At 38.9% G+C, this 22,149-nt stretch overlaps 1 protein-coding gene across 3 annotated transcripts in view; it reads left to right on the forward strand.

Annotated features, from left to right (window-relative positions):
• Window positions 1-22,149, forward strand: part of LOC123314254 (caspase Dronc-like) — a 54,365-nt gene that overhangs the window by 7,685 nt on the left and 24,531 nt on the right. For 2 of the 3 annotated variants that reach the window (XM_044899416.1, XM_044899417.1), the window contains exon 2: window positions 15,591-15,730. The exons of the other annotated variant lie outside the window; for it this stretch is intronic. In XM_044899416.1, coding sequence (XP_044755351.1) covers window positions 15,591-15,730 — 140 coding nt within the window. The remainder of the gene's footprint in view (window positions 1-15,590; window positions 15,731-22,149) is intronic. 3 annotated transcript variants of the gene reach the window in all.

A 22,149-nucleotide genomic window follows, 5' to 3' on the forward strand; every position in this document is an offset into this window, starting at 1 on the left:
GATCACGATCACGATCGTGAGACATCGCGACTGAACGGCGCTATATCCCGGAACAGATCGTGATATTATGTGCGGAATAAAGCGGTGAACACATATGAGCGGCCGCGGCCACGATCACGATCACGATCGAGAAGCGTCCCATGGAAATGTCATATTCCGCACATAATATCACGATCTGTTCAGCGACATAGCGGCATTCAGTCGCGGTTGTCACGATCGTGATCGTGATCGTGGCCGCGGCCGCTCATATGTGTTCACCGCTTAATACATTTGCATGGGACGAGTCTCGATCGTAATCGTGATCGTGGCCGCGGCCGCTCATATGTGTTCACTACCTAATTCACCCTTTGTTAGATACAGATTTTTGCGTATGCCTTAAGTGGTGAACACATATGAGCAGCCGCGATCACGATCACGATCGTGAGACATCGCGACTGAACGGCGCTATATCCCGGAACAGATCGTGATATTATGTGCGGAATAAAGCGGTGAACACATATGAGCGGCCGCGGCCACGATCACGATCACGATCGAGAAGCGTCCCATGCAAATGTCATATTCCGCACATAATATCACGATCTGTTCAGCGACATAGCGGCATTCAGTCGCGGTTGTCACGATCGTGGCCGCGGCCGCTCATATGTGTTCACCGCTTAATACATTTGCATGGGACGAGTCTCGATCGTAATCGTGATCGTGGCCGCGGCCGCTCATATGTGTTCACTACCTAATTCACCCTTTGTTAGATACAGATTTTTGCGTATGCCTTAAGTGGTGAACACATATGAGCGGCCGCGATCACGATCACGATCGTGAGACATCGCGACTGAACGGCGCTATATCGCTGAACAGAGCGTGATAATATGTGCGGAATATGACATTTGCATGGGACGTTTCTCGATCGTGATCGTGATCGTGGCCGCGGCCGCTCATATGTGTTCACCGCCTTATTCCGCACATAATTTCACGCTCTGTTCAGCGATATAGCGGGGTTCAGTCGCGGTTGTCACGATCGTGATCGTGGCCGCGGCCGCTCATGTTCTCATGTTCTCCGCTTAACATGTTGATATGCGATAAACCGGAGCTGACGACGTTTTTTACTCTTGTCGCATTCTGGAATTTCCAGATTTTTCATTGTGGGGGATTTGCCTATAAAAGCAGATTATTCCCCGCGACGGGTCTCACTCTCTTACTCTTTTCTCTGCGATTCTTCTTTGATTGTGTGAACGAGGAGCCGTTCAACGAAATCAGAATAAATTTTGTGTTACGAAGATAGTGCTCTTAGAAATTAATTTTTATTTTTCGTTTTTTTTTTCCGCGAGTGCCTTGAATAAAGGAGGTAGATCCCCGTCTATACCGTTCAGTTTCTTTATTAGACCTACACCGGTTGTTTCTTTGACACTGCTGTACTGTATCGCTTTCTGTTATCTTTTGGCCACACTTTACCCTGTTTCGCGAGTCTGACTTTTCCCTTCGCTATCAGTCATGGTGCGTAAGCCCTTGGGGTAGAGAATAAGAGATACCGCTCGTCGTCAGTGAAATCCCGTAGTTGAGCTCAAAATAGACCTTTTCTTCGCTATCAGTCATGGAGCGTAGCCTTGGAGTAGTGAATAAAGGTCTCGAGTAGATCCGCTCTGGTTGTGTTTCTTTCATTTCTGGAGAAATACAATTAATTACATCCCGATACTGTATAGATATAGATATATCTCACTTCGCGAGGTCATCCTTAGTTTCCATTTCGTCAGTTCTGGTTGGCGCATTTTATTGAACAACCTTTGATTTTTCACTGTACCCGGTATAAACTTTATGAAGTGCTCGTGATCGGATCGAATTACCAGAATGTGTGTTTGCTGATCAATACGCTCATATTTCATACCTACACATATTTCCGTTGTTTATATAATCAGTTTCCGAAGGTGTGAATAAACTGGTACATAATTTAATTTTGACTACTTCGTTATCGCTTCCACCCTAGATAACAGCGAGAATAAACTGGTACATAATTTGATTTTGACTGCTTCGTTATCGCTACCACCCTAGATAACAGCGAACTCTGCCTCCGACTAGCAACTACTCTGGTAGGTTTGCTATTCTTCCTAGTGAAAAGAATAGCTGGCGCTCGAGATAAGTTTCTCCGAGGAAACCACGTTACACTATTATAACCTATACGAACGTCATCGTCATTGTATTCAAGTCTAGAAAAATTCAAAAATTAGCATATAAGGAAGCAACAAATATAAAAATCATTGTTATCAACCATTCACAACGAAAGTAGCTTAATCTTAAAGTTAACCTTACCTGAGATCAAGCGGCCACAATTCATATTTCTATTTTCAAACGTACAATAATAACGTCTTTTCCGATTGAGAGGATCAAAATTCTATTCCTCCGCCAAGGAGGAGAAGTGTTGCTATGTAACCCTTTTCCTGGTGACACCGGAGGAATTTCTCTAATTCAAACGTCATTTTAATTCGTTAAAGTTACATTGGATGTACAATTGGTCAATGTTGCATTTTAAAAATTGAAACCATGTAATAATGAACTGGTAGAATTCTGTCTCGGGTTCTGTTCAACAGTTGATGCCTCAATAGAGACTGAGTTGCCAGTTCCAGGGAATTCGTTGACGCTCAATATCATCAATCTCATTCTTATTTCGTAGCGAATCCTCGATGTAGCCTTCTGCTACACTACTGGTCTTCTAACCTCCGTGTCGTTTCAAAGACTCAATGTTGGCTCCGCCATCTATAAGTAGTGTAGCATAAGTTCGCCTCAATGAATGACCTATGTATTCGTTTGGATTATTCAATGGGGTATTTTCCTAAATTTCAAAATATATATCAACGAAATCCTGATATCTCAAATATATGGAAAAGTATTTTCTTTTCTATTTTAACAGTTGTATTTTGCCTGTTTTTAATTACGGAAATTCACATCGCGGAGGCATTCTCCCAGAAACATTCTACGTCACTTTTACAATCCGGCATCGTTGGAACACTCATCAATGTTTCTCATCAAATTTTCTGATCTCCATATATTATTGCGTCTATGGTTGTGTATTTCCATCAATGACTCTCATCAATGTTTTCTGATCTCCATAGACTTGATAAAATATTATTGAGTCTATGGTTGTTTATTGTCAGTTAATATTCGATCTTCCTTGGGCTGTTATTGTTGATGAAAGAAGGCATTGCTGATATATTTTATAGGTTCCTAAAGTCATCAATATGAAAAAGTTTACAGGTGGTAAATTTTCACTGCTTGCTTTTGAAAAATTCGACTCCATTTCCACAAGTTATAACAATCTGACAAGAACGTTTAAAACAATGTCAGAAACTGTCATCGGTTTCAGGAAGATATAATTCTGTATCTTGGAACATAAATACATAAATGCATTTATGTTCCAAGTTCTATATAATATCCTCTTGATCAGTTCCGATGTTGTCGAATTCACAAAAATTACTAGACTCTAGTAAAGGCATTCTACGTCACAAGCTCTCACAAATTTTTTTTTCAAAGGCTATATTTTTTTTCCTACTGAATTTTGAGTGGAACCTTTTATGTGGTGACTAACCAATGGAAAATTGTTTCCAAAAATAATTTTTAATTCTTTTTTTGAGTTTTAGGAAAATACCCCATTGCAAAAAAGTGGCAACCTTTTTTGGAACACTTCCTATACTATGTATTCCTATCACAGCCCTGTAACATTTTTCGGATTGATATTTCAGAAAAAATCTATTTTCAACGAAATCGTTTGGTCTTAACGCAGTGTATCTCCGATAAATATTTAGATTATTCTCTCCAATAACTGTGAATGTTCGAACTTTTCTCGTCTTACTATCAGGAATATTTACTATTATAATATTTCCCTTGTCCTCGATATCTGTAGTTTTCGTTTTCACCATTTCGTCACATCTGCAGGCACCAGCTACTCCGATTAAAATAATCTGAAACAAACACGTGATCAAAAGACAAAATTAAAATTACTTGAAATATGATAGTTAACTTTAATCCTGAATATGAATCATCCGGTGCTTCGAAGAGAAACCGTTCGAACTCTTCCTTCGAAAAAACTCTTGACTTTTTTGCAAGATACACTTCATTGGATTTTTTCAAAAATGCACGCAAATTCAGATATTTGCCAATATCTATGTCATGTTCGATCGCTAATTGCGATTCTATCATTGAATATCGAGCCCACGAAGTAGAGGATCTCCATTTTTTTCCCTATCAATTACGTTGAAATATGCTAGAAGCACATTCTCTTGGTAAATTGTCACATTTTGCGAATTACACCAATTCACGAAGTGATCAAACTGCAGAATATTTTTCAATAGACTTCGATGGTCCTATCCCAGGTAGAAATTTTAGTCTTCAAGACGTCAACGTCATGTTTGGACGTATGGTGAACAACTTGGTGACGTCTGTGAGACCTTATGGTGACGTTAATATGTCACAGCCTGAAGACGTCTTACGGTGACGTCTTGAAGACGAATTTGGAAGACGATTATTCGGTACTTCTTACGTCTTGCGTACGTCTTTCTTACGTACTGAGGACGTTAGTATTTTTCTGAAAATTTTAGAATTTCATGGATAGAAATGAAACAAGAAACAACATAATGTGAACCAACATTGATTCTTCTATTTTTTTTCTCTTACCATCCCCCCCCGGCCTTGTGTTCGTGCACGCATCAGCCAATATCATTTAAATCCTAGGTACAAGACAATTTCTTGCTCTTTTCATTTTGGCGTCCAAAGTATGCCTAAGGTTTCTCACGAAAGAACGACCCTGACCTTGAAGATCAAGGTCATTCATATAGTTTACTCGTAGTTTTCTAGTGTAGATATTTCTATTGAAAGATCGATTGCCGTCTTTTAGACGTATAGTAAGCGTTAACGTAATAATAAAAAGACGAGACCGTCTCTGAGTCATATCAATAGTGATTTGAAATAACGATGAATTGCCTACCTAGTTCGTCAAAAAGTGTAAAACCATCTGATAAAAATTTCTAAATACATTTGTTGCAGTAGTTTGATGAAGCTGAAAGTTTCTGCAGTTGTAGGTCTCGTCGGTAGCCACTCGCGATATTCTAAGACCCTTTCAAACATATTCATTTAGCCTATGGTCTATTCGAACATACTTAAAAGAGAGAGTGAACACAGATTTACACAACAGAATACCAGCACATACTTCAAAATACAATCAGAATTATTGTCTCGTTCCTTTTATATAATAGTTATCCAGAAAATTCGCAAAAAGTAAGATCAGATTTAATGAAAAAACTCTCTCAAAAACTATTACCTATTACCAAAATTAACAGAAGAGGTCGAAAAATCCAAAGCTGGCATGAAAAATACGACTCAGTATTTTGGAAATACTAGGTGAAAAGGAGCTGAAAATAAAATACCTGAAACTAGTGTGGAAACATTGAAAAAAAAACGAAAGAATTGTTTTATTCGCTCTCATAAGAAGAAAAGAAGGAAGCCATATGTTTGTTATGAATGCCAGAACCCAATTTGCCTAGAGTGTGCGAAAAAAGTATGTTCAGAATGAGTGAACAAATTCGTGATGAACAGGCATTGTCAGTTTTTTTAGAATACCTGTTTTTGACCAATTTTTGTGAATACATTTCAGTAGTTCAATTCTTATTATATCAGGAAAAATAAAAAATTATTTATTTAAATAGTTTTTCAATTGAATTTCAGCTGTTTAAAGAATCGATGTCGAAATGTTGAATATTCCAGACTACATTGAAAATGTAGCATAATTTTCACCTCTAGAATAACAAAGGAAACATAAAGTGCGTTCAAAAAAATTCTTCGTCAAGTAGGCTCTGGAATTTCGAACGTCGATATTTCGTGTCTTAACATAATTCTCAGCTTTTGCTGTACTATTTTCCAGGTGAACTGTCAAGTTAGAAGTTAGCATTTTGGATTGCTGTCGAATTAAAATTATCAGGAAATTATAAAGATGGTTTTTTTGGACGTGTAAAAAGCATTTATTATTATTATTATATATTTATCCTACTTCAAAATTGGGGAGAAAATAGAAGGAGAGTGGAAATATTCTTTAATGCTCCAGCGACATTTCCAATGTTGCTGAAAGAATAAATGTTTCGAAAGTACTGTTTTGCGATACGTTGACGAAACAGGTATGTTCAAGCAAAAAAAAAGTAGTGGTCGACCAAAGAAGAAAACCTCAGAGTTTTTCAGCAATAATGAAAATATGATGACATATGGCGTCAGAGGAAACCTGTCAGGTTGAGCAATTATGAATTTATTCGTTACTTTTCGAAAGCACTCTATAAAAATTACGCAATAATTATTTCTTCTCTGCTGCAAAGACTGCAGGTTGAATTCTTTTAGCAGGTTTTTTGGTGGCATAAGGAAAGGGTATACAATATATGTTTTTTGAAAAATAAGTACCTAGGTATCTGAGAAATCTTTTTTGCACTCTTCAAAATAAAATTGATATTTGTTACAGATTTTGTGGCCCATATTATTGTGCATATTCAAGGTTTGATCTAAAGAATTATAACGTGCGTTCAACAACGTCGACATTCCCTGTCCAAACGTAATTTTCAGCTTATACTATGTACTATTTCTCAGATGAACTGTAGATTTAGCGTTATGGATTGTTGTACTAAAATTATCAGAAAATGCATATCAGCAACAGTTGGTTTTTACGGAGGTGCAAAAAGCTTTCACTATTGAATTCTAGGGAGAAAATAGGAGAGTCAATATAGTCTATTCATAATATATCCAAAGCTGGCTGTAGATTTCTATCAATCGTTCCAGAGTACTGTTTCGAATAGTGTTGATTTTTTCCGGGAAACAGGTATGTTCCAATAAAAGAAAACGTGGTCAATCAAAGAAGAAAATCCCAGTTATTCAGCATTGTTGAAAATATGAGGACTGAAGCTTATCGAACCACTGCTTGGGTTTTTTCTCAACTGGCTGGAGTCTCCGTTGGCAAACGCCAAACTATTCAAAAAACAGTCATCAACAATTTGTTTCTATGTATAAGAATGACATCAAACTTCAGTACATTTTCACCAATATTTTTTGGATTCAAATGATTTGACTCAATGGAAGAATGGCTTTTCGCATGTTCGGAGGATTCTGCTAGTAAACTTTTTCCTAAAAAGTGCCTTTCCACTTTCCAAATAAAATTACGATGTTGAGCTCAATGTCATGATTGTTTATATTTTGGGAAGATGAATTAATTTAAGGAAAATTATACGTTCAGTGACAGTCACATCAACCTTCAAAATTCCATAGCCTATTTGACGACTAATTTTTTGAACGCACGTGACAGTTTGTTTGTTGTGCCAACACTGAAGTGCTTAGGACTTTAATTACAAAGACCATGAATTTGAAGGCTTCATTTACAACATGAATGTAATGGTCATTATAATTCATGATTGCCTGAATATGCATCCCAAGATCCCACCATTGTTCTTTTTTCTAATGTTTGATTATCAATCAAAGGGATTCATCGTATGTTCGCGGCCAGGTGTAGAAGTCATACAATTTATCTATGAAATTTTCGATATTACATGGGTGTTTTTCGTGATAGATGGTCAAATACTGAAGCTATTACAGCGGGTTGTGTATTTGCTCCTTAAATTTTGCTGTGTTTAAGTGAATTTTTCGGATTGAATGATTCATTCATTTACTTCAGTTTCTATAGCTGAATAAATAATATAAACAATTCCACAAAGTCAGACACATATGCTGCTTGTCGTTTGATAAGTAACCGGACGGGCTGGATTAGGGTATTCATACACGATCGTGCAAGGTTGTTGAGTTGCGAGTGATCTGGGACATGCGATTGAATCTTTAAGAGACGAGATTTCGGGTAACAGGAGGGAGATAAAATCGGCCATTGCCGCATCTGAAAGTAATTTGCTGCTGAAACTGGAGGAATTGCACCATAAGGTGAGGAAGCTTGAAGAGGAGAACGCCAACCTTTCAAGAAGGCTAGAGACTATGGAAACTTTCTCAAGGAAAAACAACATTATCATTTTTGGTCTCCGGACTTATGAGGACTTTTCGCCTTCAGTTGTTTGTGGGACTCTAAGAGATATGCTGGGTGTAAAAATAGAAGTCACCGATCTTAACAATGCTTATAGACTGGGACCTGATGATGGAAGTCCTATTAAAGTTGAGTTCACGTCCTTCCTGAAGAAATCTGAGATTCTAAAAGCCAGTATGAAACTCAGAGGCACTAAAGTGGGAATCAGAAATGATCTCACACAAAAACAACGATTCGAAAATAAATTTCTGCGAAGTCAACTGGCAAAGATAAGAGAAGATCCTACAATAAAATCATTCCTAAAAGGAAATAAATTATTTATGAATGGGAAGCCTTACACTGCCCAGGAGCTCGAGAATGGATGTCACTATGGATCATTTGATAGAAGGGTTTCAAGTGCTCCGTCGACTCCAAGGAGAGAGAGCATGGCCATCAGTGAGGTTGAACATTCCTTGGCAACACAGAGAGAGGAGGATACTTCGAAGGACCAAAAGAAAATTGAACCGCTTTCTAAGTTTGGTGATAACAAAAAGCATTTGAAAGAAAAAATGAGGAATCTTAGATCTGGATCGAAGAATAGAGATCGTTAATTTTGGTTTGAAAGATTTCATATTTGTACCATTGAATCCTGTGCCTGTCCGGGTTTATATTGGGTCATTTTTTTGTATTGTTCTTTAATTTGATCATTTTCTGTTTTGTCATAGATTTATTATTTTGTGGAGAAAACATATTGTTATTTCTTACATTCCCCAATACAGACAATAAGCATGAGTTGGTTGATGGATGAAATAAATGTCGATGAGATGGAGACGGTGACTGTGGATGATTGTTCTATGGTGAGGAAGGTTGTAATGGAGGGTGGAGAAAAGCTGGCCCTGATTCAGATGAATGTGAGGAGTATCAAGAAGAACTTCGATGAGTTTCTGGTGCTACTCTCGTCTTTTGGTTTTGAATTTGATGTATTGGTTCTAACGGAGACGTGGAGAGTTGAAGATGTTGAGCAGTTTGGGATTCCAGATTATTGTGTTTACTATAACAATTCAACCATTAATCAAAATGATGGGGTTATTATGTATATAAGATCAAATTTAGTCCATAAAGTTAAGTTCAAAGTGATCAATGAGTTGAGTGTCCTGAATTGTGAAGAAAGGAAGGAGCTTCCCTAATAGCACACAACGTCCATGGGACGTACAATTCATGTCCATTTAACGTCGGAACGTCCATGGACTTGACTTGTATGTCCTTCGGACGTCCGTTTCCGGACAGTTCTAGGACGTCCCAGATGGATATCCATTGTTAGTCCAATTTATGTACCATGTCCGTATCGGATATCCATTGGATGACCGTGATGGACATAATACGGACTATATGACATATGTCCGTATCATATAGTTCCAAAATAGTCCCTGACCGACTCAATACAGGCAATGTCAAAAATATGTCCTTACTGGATATCCATTAGGTGTCCGTGATGAACATATTACGGACCATATAACTTATACATATATATTACATGGTCCGTATAACGTCCATGACGGACACCTATTGAATATCCGGTAGGGACATCTTTTGAATGTCCATACCGGATATTCACAAGGAGTCCGTAATATGGACCAAATAATACATACATGTATATCAATGAACACCAAAATTTAATATAATTTTCACTAAACTCCTTCCTTTCCGCTTTGTAGTATATGAATATCTTATGAATATTATATTATGTCCCAGTCAACCAGTTTCAGTCACAGGGAAGTTGTTGGGAATTACCACTGTGGAAATGCGACTTCACAATGTTGATTTAAAAAAAGGCCACCAGTACTTACTGGAGAGTGCTTAATGTCCGCAACATCGCATATCGCGGGTAATTACCCAGTACATCACATAGTAGGTGTAAAAAAAGCACCCTAGACAGCAACTTTGCGACTTCTCATTTTGGAGGTTTTTGGAACGATTATTTTGACAGAATAAACTACCAAAGTGTATCCTCTATTGAAGTTATATTCATGTTCAATTTGATAATTACCATCGTGGCAATCAATTTGCACTCTATATTCGAGGCGTTCCGAGGAAAAGTGACCCAAGCTACAATTTTTCTGAAATTGAATTAACAGTAAGAACTGCCTGAAAATGAATCAAAATTTTATATAACTCAATTTCAGAAAAAATGTAGCTTGGGCCTCTTCAGCTCTGAACGCCTCATTTGTACCCTGTGTTTACTCTTTACTCTTACCTACATATATTTCGCATTCTGCTCTCATCCTCAAAAGGGAAATTGAACAACTATACGAATTACTGATATCTTTTTATTCAAGATTAATATGTTTCATACAAATCCAAATATATAAAATAAAGAACATATATCTTGTTATAAATCTTCATTCCACTTCAGGAACGGCATGGTCCAGCTGAAGAAGAAAAAATCAGAGCTGTATTGATAGTAATAAATTGAGTGTCATGAAAAATCTAACAACAGTAGAAGGTGATTTTTTTCAGCACAGTATCTAAAATAATAATTTGAAGTTCTCTCGATGATTCAAATCAATTCCAAGTTTGATTTTGAAGGTTGTGAATGTTACTTATCACCTAAATTCATATGAGGTATGTTGAAAGTTGAACGTTACAAAGGTGCAAAAATGGGGAGGATAAGAGGGCCAAGAAGTGATCATGATGTAGTCATTATTTCAATAGGTTATATAACTACTCACCTTTTACTGCACGTTAATTAATCAATCAACGTCAAGTAACACTTAACTAAAACGAAATTTGATAATAGAACAGCTCGGTTATAAAAATTATTCTAAAAATTCATTCATAAAGATTTTGTTTGTTCATTCTCTCAACACAACGCAGTCACAGAACGAAACACGTCACACCACATTTTGCATAGCGGGATTTAGGTTATGAGTTAACCTCGAGACCACGTGCTGATAAATAGAACATAAGAAACAGTTACTGAAAGTTTTTCTTAGAGAAGTCGCTGGGTAGAGTTCATCGAAATTTATTCACAACACATCATTTCATGTTCTAAAAATATCACAGATTCAATATTTCAAAAATATCAACAGAGAGAAGTCGCATAATAGTAGCTGTGTTCACTTCATCGGAACATCTCGATATGATGTTACATGCAACCACTAGGGATCTAAAGTTGAGGAATTCGCAAACTTAACAATATGCGGACGTTAATGTCCACAATGTGAAATCTTGAGTACATCCATGAAACTTCTCGAAGAAGCGCTTCAATGGGATATTTTTGGGTACTCCCTGCGACTTACTGTTACATTTCTGGTTGACTGGGGTATAACGTTATGATAAACGAAAACTAAATACTTGAGTAATTATTATTATAAAATGATCTATGTTTGAGTTTTAAGACTTTAGTTCTTATTATATGGTATTTCTGTATTGATCGACTACTATTCCATAAATCAGTTAATAATATAATGAATATGTTCCTACAAGTAGGTATGTTGTATAGTCTCGGTAGCTAGGACGGTTGCAACGAAGGCTTAGTAATACGAAGTCCCCATGTACTCGCGAGTTCGAATCCGGGCTAAGTGTAAAAACTTTCTAGTAAGTATGGATGGAAATGGAAACAACACAGAGTATACATCTGCGTCTGAGTGTAAGACATTGGGTTCTAGGACATTAAAATTCTAATAGATAGGATAGCCAACGTCGTGGTAAATTTTTGTACCGTTGAGATAGCTAATGATGGTCCAACGGGATATCCATTGGACGTCCGCGATGGACGTCCGAATTCGGTTCAAAGTTGTGACATTTGTACGTCCCTCGGATGTCCATAGAACGTCCATTGTACCAGAAATGGACGTCCCATGGATGTCCGTAATGTCCGAAGAGGACGTCCTATGGATGTCCATAGGACTACTTTGTGCTATTAGGGTTTAATATTGTGCCAATGTACCGATCACATTCTTATCGGGTTGAAAGATTCCTTGATGATCTCGAAAATTTTCTTTCTGAGGGAAACCTGGGAGGCGTCACTTACCTTCTTGGGGATATTAACGTCGACATCTTAGACCAATCCGATAGTGTAAGTGAGGAATATTTGCAAATTCTAAATGGTGCTGGTTTTGAGTCAATCATAAATTCAGTCACTAGACTGCTAATACGGCAACGTGCATTGATCATATGTTTGTTAAGGGATTGTCTACAACGGACTTGGTTGTTCCCCTCACTCTGAGAACAAATGTTACTGACCATTATGTGACCATTGCTCTGCATCAAGTTTCTGCTACGAGGACCACGGGGACTGTTGGTCAGACGTTTGAATATCATAAGTGTGTGAATCGTGAATTGTTGCTATCTGAGCTATCTAAAGTATGCTGGGAAGAATTCCGGAGGACTAAAGATGTTGAAGAAAAGTCAAAAATATTTATGGCAAACATCCTTAATTGCGTAGAATCAGCGACGATCACGTCCAGAAAATCAACACCTAAGAAAAGACAACCATGGATAACGACTGGTTTGATTAATTCCATACTCCGAAGAGATCTTCTATTCCAGAGGTTCCTAAAGGAGAAGAGCGATGAGAGCAAAACTCTGTATACTGCTTTTCGTAACAAACTGAATTCACTTCTGAAGAAGGCTAAATTTTCTTACTATAGTCATAGAGTTCGGTCTGCAGAGGGTGATATCAAGAAAACATGGCGTTTTATCAATGAGGTTACAAACTCCAATAGTGTAACGCGAGCCATTCCTGACCGAATTGTTGTTGATGGGGTAGAGACGGATGACCGTAAACAGATTGCAGATGGCATGAATAAATACTTCACCTCTGTAGGGCATAAACTGGCTTCTTCCATTCTGGGCCCATCCTCTGAGTCTGGGTTCAAGCAAATGTCATGGCCTGGCTCCATATATGTGGAACCGACAAGCATCGAAGAGCTCACAGGACTGATATATTCCTTGAAAAAGGTTGAATCATCTGGCTGTGACTTGATTACTGGGAGTTTAGCTGAGGACATGGCACCTCTGATAGCACAACCCTTTGTCGAATTAGTCAATGCATGTTTTCAGGTAGGGTATGTGCCTTCATGTTTTAAGACAGCATTGATCACACCTGTTCACAAGGGTGGAGATAGGAGCGACCCCGGCAATCACAGACCTCTGTCAGTCATTACTGTCTTTGCAAAAATATTTGAAAAGGTCATCTTCATCAGATTGACCAAATACCTAGATAAATTCAAGATCATTTCTGAGAGTCAATTCGGTTTTAGACAAGGTAGATCAACCTCAGATGCCTTGGATGCTTCGATGGAAAATATTTACAAGGCAATTAACAGAAATAGGAAAGTTCTCTGTGTGTTTGTCGATTTATCGAAGGCGTTCGACATCGTCAATCATGAGATCCTGCTTAAAAATTTGTTTAATATTGGAGTGAGAGGTAGTGCTTTTGACTTGCTTAAGAGTTATCTGGATAATAGAACCCAAAGAACTAAGATCTATGATGTTGTGAGTGAACCGGAGGTTATTCGTTGTGGCGTTCCCCAAGGAACTGTTTTGGGTCCGCTATTGTTCCTTATATATATGAATGATCTGCTGAAGTTAAGTATGAAGGGCAAAATAATTTCTTATGCTGATGACACATGTATTCTCTTTGAGCAAAACTCTTGGATGGAGGTTGGAGAATTGGCGCAAGCGGAACTGAAGATTGTGAAGAAGTGGTTTGATCTAAATCTACTCTCAGTCAACGAATCCAAATCACACTTCCTGCCGATTTCATTAAATAGTTCACAACAGCCGAACTTTGAAGCGCTCCTCTTCGACAATATAGTAATAAAAGCAGTGAGATCTGTCAAATACTTGGGAGTTTATATTGATCGTCATCTGAGATGGGATGTGCACAGCATGGAATTACATAAGAGATTGAGAAAAATAACTTACAGAATTCGTTTGGCCAGGGATTTTCTACCTAGAGATTTATGTTTCACTGTTTACTTCGCACTGGTGCAGTCGGTTTTACAGTATGGAATTCGTGCTTGGGGCGGTTTGAGGAAAGAATATTATAACACTGTGGAGAGAGCACAGAAGCGACTTATAAAAATCTTATTCAAGAAACCTCGGCTGTACTCTAGTGACAAATTGTATAAGGAATTGAGAATAATGGACCCGAGGCAGCTATACATAAAAAGTTTGGTATTATCGATCCCCAAAAAACGTCACGAGTTGGATCTCTTATGTTCTACTTATAACACAAGGCAGACACAAAATGTGATGGTTAGGGGATTCAGGGTTACCAGGGAGAAGATCAGATCTTCTGCTCTTTATAGATTGCCACAGATCTACAATATTGTTCCCACCTATCTGAAAAGCCCACAAAGTTACCATTCTCTGAAGCGTAGAACAAGTAGCTGGTTACTTGACTGTTTCTCGAGACAAAACGTTCAAGAACTTTTCTGATGGTTAATTGTATTATTTGCATTGTGTTTGTAATTTCATAGTCATGCTGCTAATTCACTACTTTGATTGGAGAGAGTTCATACACAAGCCTTAGATGACTTTTTTGAGCTCTCTCAAATTCTGAATTGTATTGTATGCTTGGGTGAATAAATTATTATTATTATTATTATTATAATCTTGAATTATGTACCAATTGAGTGTAATTTACGTGTTTTAAACAAAATGAATAATAAATATAAATGAAACCTAATGAGTTTTCAATGAATTTATTCGTAAAATCATGAACAGTCATAATGATTATCTACTTGACTGCGATTTGTGAAATTGGTTTCTCTATTTTGTCATCAACTATTGGTTCGTTCATTTCTTTTTCGTTTTCGACAAATAATGCTTCATTTTCTTTGTCTTATCTCTATTGACATATTGCCATTGAAAAGTGTCAGAAGTTTTTTGAATTTCTTTCTCGGTTTTTCCTATTTTCTAATGAATATATCTATTTGAGATGATTTCCGAATATAAAGGTCCTGTAGCGTTCCTCTAACAATTGAACAACAGAAGAATCATCACTTGTAAGACCGAACCTGGTCGAAAAACCCTTCCGGTCAAAGGCAAGATTCTGAATATTATTGATTTCAATGAGAGAAAGGGTTGATAGGTTTCAGGTCGAATATAACAAAAACCAATTCAATAATTTGCCGACGTTTCGGTTTATTTGAAGCCTTCTTCATAGGCTCTGAAAAGAAGTAATAAACAAATATAAAATTGGCACTAAGCAATCGTACAGATGAATGCAGAGTAAATAAAGAATAGACCTATAAGAATTTGAAAAATAACAATGTCACAGGTCCACAGTCTATAAATAAACAACGATAGCTCAAAAACATGCCCTAGTAGATCATGCAAGTGAACAACTTAATTCATTCAGATTCGACTCAATTTTGATATTATGTTGTATGAAGTTCAACATCCTTCGGAGTGTAGATGCAATAAATATTTCAAAGAAAATTGTAATGTTACAGTCCTTTATAAGGACCCACTTATCAATGTATCAATAGCCGTGGGAAAAATATTTCAGTTGCTTGACTTCAACGTTCAGTATAGACGTGTACATTCGATTAAAATTTTTCAGGGATTTATCTGAACAAAAGAAATTGCCGAAAAAGGGAAATTTGCATCGATCTGCAAGTGAGAATAATGGAAAAACCATTGATAAGAGATATGTTGCAGCGCACAGTACTGTCAAGATGTCATTGACACACTCGAGGACAGGTAAGCGTTAACAGAATCTAAATTGATTAATAAACTAACTGAATATTTCAAGTTATATCAGCATTTTTTAATTTCGAAAAAATTCTGACTCTGAATTGTATTTAGTGAGATTAAAGTGCGCCAAAGTTGGGAATCTGCCGTTACTGTGGTGAATCAATAACGTTTTGCGACAACTGGCTCAGAGAATTAGGGTGACAAATAGTTTATGCAGAAATTTTTTCATTTCTAGAACTATACAGGCACAGGTACAAAGAATATTTATATCTTATGGAAATATAAAAGAAAACTTATATGATACCAAACAACCAGTATACTAACACCATAGGTTAAGAACGAAAAACAATCAAAACTGGCATTCGCGAAAATACCAAAAGTGCACCAGCAAAATATAGGTACATTTTTACTTTGTACACTTTGGTCAAAATGGACACTTATGAACACTGATCTTTCCTTCTGATGATCTTATAATTTTTAATTTATTTGAATTTACACACGTAGTAAATGGTTAGAAGAATTGTAAAGGGAATATCAGGATTTGGGAAAACAGATTGCCACAAATTTTTTTCCGAAGGATTGTTAATTTTTCAGATTACTAACGGATTATCAGCCTTTTTATAAGAGAATACTTCAAACCGATTTCGTTACGAAACTCGAAGTTCAAATTGTTGAAGGGGATTTATGAAAATCAATTCAAGCTAAATTGCCACAGCAGGGCAATTAAAAGGGATCGCTAATAAAGGGCATGAATCGACCCAAACTAAAGATGTCCCTGAATTGATAATCCGAAGAATTAAGTCTGAGGATTTATCAAGCACAGTTTTTCCTGGAAAGATAAATGACAAATATGTGAAAAAACTGGTTGACACTGACTGAGCGAAGATGACTGGCTATATCAAGACATTCAAAGAACACAAGAAGAAGATAACAACAAGTTTAAATGAATCCTGAATTGGGAGAAGAGCGGTAGACGACTTACTTGGGAAAAAGAATCCAGACCAGCTGGAATATGAAGTCGTACAATGGGAAATGTTGAAGATTGATGGAGGTCTTCGAAACGAACATCTTCTAAAAATGAAGATGGATCTGAGGATAGGCTTCAGTTGATTGTGCCGAAGAGAGAAGAGTCGAGTGGCAGACTTTTGACCAGAATACAAAATGGAACTGAGATGTTGGAAAAAGTCAACGAGCGATTTTATTGACTAAATTGTAAGTAAAACGCTAAATATTGGTGTAAAAAATGCAAAGCTTGTGCTGTGGTTAACGGAACTTATGGTGAAGGAGAAGTAGCTATCGACATCGCTGACCCTTTCCAGAAACAGACCATGGAAACATGTACATTTTGGATGCGATGGACCAATGGGAAGAAGCCTACGGCATTCCTAATCTAGTGGCTAGTACGGTAGCTCCTCTGCTGAATTGGAATACCTTTAGAGCTTTATTGATGTGGCAGTATTATTGTTCGCAGATGATTTGAAGATTTTTCTTAGAATACACAATACCCTTGATTGTCTCAGGCTGCAGGCGGCACTTGACAGCCTCTCGACATGGTGCAAAGGTAATAGATTGAACCTTAATATATCTAAATGTAATGTTATGACATACACCAGGAAGAATAAAGTTGTAAATTTCAATTATAATATCCGTGGCACAATACTGTCTCGGGTGACTGAAATAAGGGATCTGGGAATTTTGTGTGATAGTGGTTGCTCTTTTGTACCGCATATTAATCAATTGTTACTTGCCTCCAATAGAACTTATGGATTCATAGTCCGGAATACTAAATGATTTCACAATTCGAGCACATTGATAGCCCTTTTCAATAGTTTAATACGTAGTAGATTGGAATACTGTAACATAGTTTGGAAACCTATATATGACTGTCATAGGAAGAGCGTTGAGTCGGTGCAGAGAAGGTTCTATAAGTTTCTGATGTGAAGGCAGGAAGGTGTGTATCCTCCCATAGGTTGTGATCATGGTGTTTTACTTTCAAAATACTGTGCTGATTCTACTGTGGATAGGGTGAACATATGTGCATTATTGTTCATTTACAAAATTGTCAATCATAAGATCGATTGTTCCGGGCTATTGTCTTGTTTGCCGTTTCTGGTTCCCCGTTTGGGTTCTAGGAATGAAATGGTTTTTTACTGTGTAGCGGGGAGAACAAATGCGAGCTTGAGATCCCCTATTAAATATGCATGTGGACTTGTCAATTTGTTCGCCAGTGTACTTGACATTTTCCACGATTCTCCTCGGTCCATAGTGAGGGCCTATAATTCGCACCGCTGTTTGCTTTCTTTGTAGGGATTTGTTTCGGATATTTTATTTTTGTTTTACTTTTCATGTCTGAACATTGTACACCATACCAGTGTATCATAATTGTATCAAAGTTTTTTTCTCATTGTGATTTCCTGTAATTGGGGGTTTTAACCTGTAGGAAATAAAGTACTTATTATGACTTTAGCCTTGCGGCTTTCACACTCCTCTCCAGAGGAAAATTCACTTATCCCAGATATCTCAGATATCAAAAGGATTAAGCTCTGTTGGAGACCTTTCCAGGTTTTCGGGCTCGTGCTGGTGGTCGGGTCCGGGTCGCTCCTCGCCTCCCTGCTGTAGGTTGGATTCCTGCTCCACCCGCACTTCCTGTCGGAGTAGACGGTGTTCCTCTGCATTCCCCATGTACTTGCGTACAGTTCTCGCCGTTCCGAGCAGTACCGCCTTCTGCATGACTCTATAGATATTTTCGTCTAACTGAAGTTTCCTCAAGTTCTCCAGTAGTTTCTTCGGTATCAGGCCTGTAGATGAAATGACAATAGGGATGGTCTTGATATCTTTCAGCTTCCACTGTCTTCTGGTCTGTTCCTCGAGATCTCTGTATTTTGAAATTTTTTCAGTGTGCCTATCTAGAAGATTGTTATTATTTGGAATTGCCACGTCGATGCTCTGTCCTCATCCTTATTGAGCAATATGAGGTCTGGTCTATTGTGGGTTATTTTTCGGTCTGTGAGAACCGTGCGATCCCAGTAGAGCTTGTGATGTTCGTTTTCCAGCACAGCATCCGGATGGTAATTGTAATAAGGAACCTTTTTCGAAGTTAGTTGGTGTTTTAGTGCCAATTCTTGGTGAAGAATCTTGGCAACAGCATCATGTCTATTTTTGTACTCCGTGCCCGCGAACTTCTGACATCCCCCGGTGATGTGCTGGATAGTTTCATGTGTCGCACAGCCATAACGACAGCTATCGTCCGCCACTGAGGCATCCTTGGCGATGTACTTCATGTAATTTCTTGTTGGAATCACCTGATCCTGGATGGCGAGCATGAAGCCCTCTGTCTCAGGAAACAACCTTCCGGAAGTCAATCAGTAGTTCGACGCAGATATGTCGACGTAATCATGGTTGACCTCGTTCTGGTGCCTCCCATGCAAAGGTTTGCCAATCAGTTTCTGCATTTTACTTTCTGCAGAGTGTTCGACGGTTTCCAAGTGATCCTGTTGTAGCTTTAATGGTGTAGAACTATCAGCAACACAAACTACTCGATGGACTTCTGACGAAGCTGCCTTGCTCAAGAAATATTTTCGAAGTCCTTCAATTTCCTGGGACATCCGGTTGGACAAATCAACAATTCCTCTACCCCCAAGATGTCGTGGCAGCTCTGTCCGTTCTATTGAGCTTTTAGGGTGATGTTTATTGTGTTTAGTCAGCATCGTCCTTATTTTTCTCTGTAAAGCTGCTAAATCGGTGGTCGTCCAAGAGATAATACCAAATGAATAGCTCAGCGCCGAGCAAGAGTAGGTGTTAATCGCTTTTATCAGATTCTTGCTGTTAAGACCAGTTATTTTATTTTTTTTTTTTTTTTTTTTTTTTTTTTTTTTCCTTCGTGTGAGGGGAAAACCCTTTATGGGCACCCAGAGGGTCCGCACTCTAGGTAGTGTGAGACTCCGAGATCTTGTTTGGCTACTCACTAAAAACCCCTCACACTTTCGACGGAGAAGTTCTTCGTCCGGCCCTTGCAGCGTCCCTTAACAAAAGAGATGAGCTGCAAGTGGCATCTAGAGTTCATGGGATCTGATGATATGCAGTGACCCAAGCAACACCGCCTTCTGCATTCTGTGCGCTAGTATCTCGGCCCAAGATCTGCAGGCCGGAATAATCTTCAATTCTTCCACGTAGTTGGCTCTCATTCCTCCGAGACATCCTATGATCAGTACAACCATCCTAACTTTATGACCCGGGTACATAGTTCCAAGCTCGAAAACAAGATCTTTGTATTTTTGCCTTTTCTGCTCTTCCTTCATCACCATGTTGTTTTCTGCAGGGAATGAGAATTCCACGACGAACAATTCCTTCAGCTCTTTGTCCAAAAGAAGTATGTCTGGCTTTATTGCATTGATCTGCCGTGTTGTTGAGACAGGATAGTTCCAGTATATTCGAGCTTTCTCGTTCTGGACCACCGCTTCAATCTCCAGAGGCACATATGGTAGCACCGGTTCTTTGTCTATCTCATATGCCGCCCTCAGATGGAAGTAGAGAACTCGGAGTGCCGCGTTGTGTCTCTCTATATACCCCGATGGAGCATGGACTCTGCAGGCGGAAAGAATGTGCATAATCGTTTCTTGTTGACTATGGCACGCTCTGCACGTTGTTGGGGTGTCCATTTTCATGATGTTCTTTTTATACCATCTGGTATTTATTACTCCATCCTGACACGCCATCACAAATCCCTCCGTCTCTGACTTAAGACTAGCCGACTTTAGAAAGGCGAAAGACAATTCTTCCGACAGATCTTGGTCTTTTAAACTCCTGAAAAATATGGAGTGCAGGCTCTTACTCATATGATGTTCGAGTAATGTATTCGACTGAGACTTCCGGATCAGTCTTGCTAGCCTTCTTTGGTCCGCTTGAGTGATCGGTGCTCCAGCACGCTCAGGATCGATCGACACGCCGGTTATACCGAGCTTCTCCAAGGCTCTCTGTGCAGCTCGGAATAGGAAGGCTCCGTGGTTCGCGAGTTCATGCTGAGCTACAAACTTCAGAAGCGGATCTTCACTTCTTAGGACCCTTACTGCTGTTTCCAATGTTTGTTGATAGTGTTGATATTCCAAACATTGCAATCCTCTACCCCCTGGCTTCGGGGAAGATATATCCTCTGAATCGAGCTATTTGGGTGAAGGCTACGATTCATGTTCATCGTTTTTCTTGTTGACCTATCAAGATCGAGGAGTTCGTTCACCGTCCAATTTACCACCCCGAAAGAGTAGGTAAGTATCGGGATGGCTAGCATATTTGTAGCTGATACTTTGTTCTTTCCTGACAGCTGTGATTTCCAGATGTCTCTCAGCTTCTTCTTGTAGCTGGCTGATAAGGCGTCCTTTATCTGGGTTGTCTCCAGTACTCCCCTCTGTTTCATCCCGAGAAACTTATAAGTTTCTCCGTCTTCCAGACGTCGAAAAGTCATTCCATCTTCCAGTTGGATATCTTCTCCTGGATCATCAACCCTTCCCCTGCGGAGATGAAAAACAGCACACTTGTCCAAACCAAATGACATTCCCACTGCAGAGGTGTACTCGGAAACGATATTCAATAGTTGCTGTAGTGCGGTCCTGGAGGGAGCGTAGAGTTTCAAGTCGTCCACGTACATTAGATGGGAGATCAGGTGGTTCCTTCTGCCTGGTGGACCGGCCTTGTATCCTATTCTGCTTGCCCTCAGCTCAATTGATAGTGGCATGAGTGTTATGCAGAATAATAACGGGCTTAGCGAATCTCCCTGGAACACTCCTCTTCTGTACCTCACCCATCCCGTATAAACGGTTCGTCCCTCTGCTCGGATGGCAAACTTCGTTTTCCACAACGCAATGATGCTTTCTATCGCATGGATGATGTTAGGGTGGACTTTCAGCATTTTTAATAGCCGTATGATCAGGTCGTGCGGCGAGGTGTCAAATGCTTTCGCGTAGTCTAACCATGATGTATGTAGGTCGCGCTTGTAATGTCTGGCGTCTAGGCATACGCTCTTGTCGATCAGCAAGTTGTCCTTGCATCCTTGCACTCCTTTCTTTGCTCCCCTCTGTTCGTAGATACTGTCCCACACTGGTCCAATAACCCTCAGAATTCGATCTTGAATAACACTTGTGAGTATCTTGTACAGTGTATTGAGGCAAGTGATTGGGCGATAGTTCTTGGGTTGCCCTAAGTCCCCTGATTTTGGTATCAGCACTGTCCTACCCTCCACCAACCATGAAGGAATGGGCTCACGGCGAATCAGCATTCCGCTGAATAATCTTGCCAGGTGTTTATGTGTAGCCGGAAAGCTCTTCCACCAGTAGTTCTGAATACCGTCTGGTCCGGGTGCTGTGAAATCATTCTTGTTCTTAAGGGCTTGTCTAATATCTTCGGCTGATATTTCAGAAAGTTCGTCGTTCTGC

The sequence above is a fragment of the Coccinella septempunctata genome, chromosome 5 (genome assembly GCF_907165205.1).
Source record: "Coccinella septempunctata chromosome 5, icCocSept1.1, whole genome shotgun sequence".
In the NCBI taxonomy this organism is placed as follows: Eukaryota; Metazoa; Arthropoda; class Insecta; order Coleoptera; family Coccinellidae; genus Coccinella; species Coccinella septempunctata.